Source organism: Antrostomus carolinensis, unplaced genomic scaffold (genome assembly GCF_000700745.2).
Source record: "Antrostomus carolinensis isolate BGI_N321 unplaced genomic scaffold, ASM70074v2 scaffold1220, whole genome shotgun sequence".
In the NCBI taxonomy this organism is placed as follows: domain Eukaryota; kingdom Metazoa; phylum Chordata; class Aves; order Caprimulgiformes; family Caprimulgidae; genus Antrostomus; species Antrostomus carolinensis.
This window is the reverse complement of record NW_010287499.1, coordinates 53,100-58,654: the sequence shown is the minus strand read 5'-3', so window position 1 is coordinate 58,654 and position 5,555 is coordinate 53,100. Positions and strand designations below refer to the sequence as shown.

Below are 5,555 nucleotides of genomic sequence, written 5' to 3'. Positions count from 1 at the left end.
GTTAGCACTGGCCCACCTCTCCAGCCTGTCAGATTCAGCAGTGGAGTTGCTTACCTGGTGCTGGTGCTGCTGCAGCAGTGGTTGGAGGGTTCAGTGGGAAGATTGTGCGTTCTCCCTGTGCTCTTTTCACGCCGATTCAGCTCTGTGGGTCATATTCTCCACTTTCTCCCTTATGGTCTGTGCCCCTGACTTCCTTGGTTAGAACCAGTTCATTTCTCGGTGGCACATTTTGTCTACAAATCAGTCATTTGTGCAACAGCAATGTTTGATTCAGATGTGGAGCTGTCTCCAACTAGCGTGGCCATGGTTAGAAAGGCTCATTGCTGAGCTAATAAGTCTAGCTGTGTCAGGCAGCGGTGGCTCGAGCTGGTCTCTGGGCCATGGGCAGCCGCCTGTGAGTTGGCAATGTGGGCAGCTTGCTAAGCATTTCCAGCAGACATGTACTAAGTAGGCACATTTGCTGTGGTGATGCTTGGCAAGCCAAACAGAAGCTGCTCCATTCTGTCAGCTAACTTTGGCTAGTCAGTCATATGCCGCTTCAGAAATGTAGAGCATTTGGAGCAAGGCAGTGTGTTTCAGATTCCATCTCTTTTTGTTTTCTTAGATGGAGGCTGCTGCTAAGCCCAGCTGTGAGTCTGACTTTTTTTGCAGCAAGATGTTAATCAGTCTTATGCACTCCCCTTGGTAATACGCTTTGTTTTCAGGGTCTAGACCCTGCGTATTGAGAACACTTGCTATGTTTCCTAATGTAACTAGTGCGTCTGTTAGATGCTGTTGACCTGTGTGGACCCTGCATCTACAGTCACCTGTACAGTAACTGATTCAGTTACAAATCGCTTTCTTGTGTTGCTAATGAAAGATTATTCAGTGCTTTCTGCTATGTAATGTCAAAAACTTAATATTGTATTATGATAGCATTGAATGACAGCCCAAAGAAGTAGTCAAAAATACTAAGAAAAGTAAAACCTTGGACGTATTTTAACCAGTCAGGGTTTCATGCTACATGTAAAACTGAAGTATACTGTTTTCTGCTAATTTTTTTGCGGAACAGTTTAGAAAAATTAGGAAAACTGATGCTTGCACTTGGAACTGTGCTTGTACCAAATCTGTATCATAGGTTACCTGATGGGCTAAGCAGTGTCTTTGTTTTTAAAGAAGTATAGAATGCTCTGCATTTGAGTACTATAGAATAGTACTCAGATGTTCACACTAACACTTAGTTGTTTAACTTTTGCCTCTATATTTAATTCCAGTTGGGCAGTTTCAGAAGACAGATGAGCAAGTGGCCTGAAGCCTTTGATAAAGCACTGATGCTGTTTGGTGCTTCGGTTGCAGAGACCCAAGTTCTGACACTTTTTATGGTTTGTGAGTAGAGTGATAGCACAGATAGGAGGAAGTAATTTCTGTTTGGAAAACAAATAGTATTCAAAATGAGGATACTGTGGCAACAAAAGCAAAACCATGTTCATTAGAAATTACTGGTCTTAGCTACTTCTGTTAGTGTCGGGTTCTCAGTAAGGCTGTGATAACCTGGATACTTGTGTGGTTATGTGGACATTCTGAAACTATTTTTAAAGCACTCTGAAATTTCTTGCTTTAATGGCATCCCCAGTTGGTTTTGAAATAGTCATATCATCATCAGAATAAAACGTCCGTGTGTTCAGCTGTTACATAGATATAGTTGGTTTGACTTGTTTTAAAGATCTTCAGCATTCACGGTTGTATTTTAAAGCGTCCTTGCAGGGGACTGCTTAGGATAGCATATAGTAACTGAAAGTATAGGAGAACATACAGTGAGAAACAAGGATATTACCACTGGACTTTACCCCATAGTATGAAAAAAACAAACACACCTATTTGTACAGGTAGCCATAATATCTATTTCCATCATGTGGGAAACAGTTGCTTTCCTGAAATAGTATGTAGGAAATTAATACACCAAAGCACTTCCTGATTTGTATGTATTTATTGGAAACAGTTTGTGGAGTTTAAACACATTTTGGTGTATTGTAAAAGAGCAGCTTTATCCCAGAACAGTGAAAATGAGATTGGATAGTCCTAGTTTTTAATATTGGGAGCATTTAATTTTGGATGTTTTATTTTGATTTTAAGATTTTAAAAAAAGAGTTGCTTTCACATGACAGAACTGAGGTTTTCCTCCTTTTCAGTCTTTTTACAGTACATACAAGAAGGGTATACATGGGCCCACGACTAGAGCATGACTATTTCTTTTATTAACAGCTACATGAGACATTTCATGAGACATGAAATATTGCTCTGCGATCAAGGCTTGCTTCCAAGAGATGCAGCCAGCCTTCTCTGCCCCTTCAGATAGGTGTGCTATCTCCCAAGTATGCAGTGAAGCTGGAACTAATTAATATGTTTCTGAAACTAATTCATATGTTGAAGACAAATGGCAGGGTATCATAAAAAGCTCTGGCAGACCTTTAGTAAAAGGGATTTTTAAGATGGTTCTACAAAGAAAAAGGAAACTTGTCTGCGTAGTGAAACTGGCTGTCATATCTGTAATAAAGTAAGATCATGTGCTCTAAATACATGGAATTACCCTCTGCGTAGATGCTGTTCCAAAATAATTGCTCTGTTATGCAGTTATTTTGGAATAAGTCTTCATTTACTAACCATTACTGTTCACCTGCAGACCCAGTAGTGGTCATTTTACTCCATGTGCACTTACAAAATGGCTTGGACCAATGGAATTATCATAGCAAATTTCCTATCTTCATTTCAGCCTGGTGAAGTTCCAACAACAGTTTATGTTCTTCTGTAGTAAGGACATGTAATATATTTATTGCCATGCTTTCATAAAAGAAGCTTTTGAGTTATGGCTGCAGGAAGCAGACTTATAAAGTATTTATGTAGTGAAAGGTACGGGGTTTTTTATAAAGTTTAGATGATTAATCTTCCCTGACAGTGATGTGATTCTTCAGCAGAGAACACCACTCTGTTCTGTTCTTGTCTGCATCTTACAACAATTAAACTAATTTACAAGTATACCCCCAGGTTCCCGGTGTAGCTATATATTACCCTGGTGGCATCCTCCTATTGCACAAAAATTCAATGAGATGCATCTAGCCATATAAAACTTAATGTCAGATAAGACTGGCAGTGTTCTGAGCAGCTGAAAGACCTCATAAGAAAAAGCATTAGCCAATCTTAACTGTAAAGAAAAACTACCATCTTCAGCCTAGTATTCTGTTGATTTCCATTTTTAATTTGATTTGATTTTAATACCTTGTAGTTGTGATATGGTAGAGTATAAAGTAATCAGACAAGTTCATTATGATTAGGCAGCCTTCAGTAGGTGTTAACTGTATGGTTCAGCACTCCAAGAAGCAGCAGTATTCTAATGTCTTTGTGTGTATCCTTGGTCATCCACAACCGTCTTTTTATTTGTGATTTCCAGACAGAATGCTCCAGTGTTTTCCCTCCTTTCATCTCCTGTTCAAGAGTCTAAGGTATATATATTTCTGGAGCCTGAAAAAGTTTGTTCTCCAGTTCACGATTTTTAATTAGCAGTAGTTCAATTCTGTTGGGTTTTGGCGGTATGCATGCAAGGGCAGTTAGGTGGGTTGAGTAGACTTCTGTCATTGAATTGTTTTTAATGGAAGTTGACAAGTTCATATGACAAGCATTAATTGTACAGGATCAAAGCTCTTAAAGATTTTCATTGTATTTAATATAGACTTTGCAGGAATGTTGCTTAGAGTTTATTCCTTTTCATATCTGTATGAATTCCCAGCTTTTTTCTTCTTTTTTTTTTCTTTTTTTTTCTTTTTGGTATACTTTGGTTATTCTTATTGCCAAGCATAGAGATACATGCTGCATTTCTGAACAATTTAGTTAGGGTAAATGAGTAAAGAAGTATTGGAAGAACTGATTTTGGCCACTGGGTCAAGTCTTAGATTTTGTACTCATCTATTTATCAAACCATTTGGAGACTGACCAAACTTGGTCTTAAAGCTGTTCTTGTTTGTTTTGAAATCATAATGTAGAGTTTTACTTTTCTGCTTAACAGCCTGCTTTTAATTTCCATTATAAAGTAATCCATAGGCAGGTTTGTTGAGTTTTTTTATGACAGAATTTTGCTGCTGACCTTTAGCTTAAATCGTGTAGTATTCATCTCAAGACTCATATAGCTGCAATCTAAAAATACGGTGAGATGATAAATGTAAAACCAAGGAAAAGAGCTAAGGAAGCTACAATGATTTTATTATTATTTTTTTTTTCCTATTTTCTTCCCTTTAAGAAAGACTGTCTTCCAGACTGGTCACCCTAGTAGTCTTTGTCTGTACCTCTTCTAGTTTGAATCTGTATCTTGCATATAACTGCATACCATTTTCCAGAATTCCCCAAAGGGTCTGTACCCTGTGTTCCTATTTAACCAGCTGAGCATGTAAGCTGGTTAGATTGGGTTAGATTGAGGTGGAGTAAATTATGTGACATGATAGGCAGAGAAAAAGAAAACCACTTGGAGGTCACCAAAGCCAGAGTGGCTTCCCAATTCTGGACTATACTAGCAAGAAAAAAGATACACCATAACTGTCGCTAGCCTGCAGAAGAGACTAATGCTGAGGATGCCGTTTCATAAATAAGGCTGAGCCAATCGATGTTTACTGGCACCAAAAAACTTAGGTAGTCCTGCTTCCTTGCCACTGCTCTGACTGCACAGTTCTGCACGCTATGTTGTGCTGTCCTTAGCGTACATCTGACTCCCATGCAAACCATTTCAGGTCACCAAGCTAGTGTGAAGTTACTTTGCTGCACTGACATTTAGACTTATTGCAAGAGCTCACATGACGTGGGACAACCCTTCTTGCATGTGTTGGCTTTGTGTGTGTGGGAGTGGAAGGCATTTTTGGTAGTGGGTGAAGGGGCACTTTGTGATAAGCCTGGCTCCAAGGCATGCACCCCCAGCTCCCAGCCCAGGCTGAGCCAATTAGCAATGGAGAAACACCTCTGCAAATTCGTGTTTGTGACGGGAAGGACTGTCTTGAAAATAAGGTGAAGAAAACCTGGAGGAGGGGCCATTGACCTGAACAAAAGACAACCATTGGCCTACACAGAGAGAGCTTCATTGCCAGGAGGAAGAAGAAGGAGGGAGAGGACAGAGAACCTCAGATACCCAGTTCAACTGCATGGAGTAGGAGAAGGCAAAGGAGGTCCCCTGCTGCCCATGGAGGTTTAATGGCAGAGCAGATACCCACATGTAGACCATGGAGAACTTCATGCTGGAGCAGAAGGGCTGAGCCTGAGGGCAAGTGTGACTGTACTAAGACCCCAGAGACACTTGCTGCCAGAGCAGGGGTAGACCTGTAGAGCCAGGGGGTGAGGAGGTGTGCTGGACCCGGGACCCATCTACAGCCTGTGGACATTCCCATACTGGAGCCAGGAACTAAGCCCAAAGAGCTTCCTTTACTCAATGGGAAGCTCACTTTGGAACATCTTGTTAATGGACTTTCATGCTGTGAAGAGAGGCAATGGTGAACTGACTGTAACCCCATTCCCTGTCTTCTGTGCCACTAGCAGGGGAAGGG

The 5,555-nt window shown here is 40.5% G+C and overlaps 1 protein-coding gene across 1 annotated transcript in view; it reads left to right on the top strand.

Annotated features, from left to right (window-relative positions):
* The first annotated feature begins 5,440 nt into the window (after positions 1 to 5,440).
* The window catches only part of PIP5K1B (phosphatidylinositol-4-phosphate 5-kinase type 1 beta), a 49,940-nt gene continuing 49,825 nt past the window's right edge, over positions 5,441 to 5,555 (top strand). The window contains exon 1 of the mRNA XM_010162955.1: positions 5,441 to 5,493. Within this exon, the coding sequence (XP_010161257.1) occupies positions 5,441 to 5,493 (53 nt within the window). The remainder of the gene's footprint in view (positions 5,494 to 5,555) is intronic.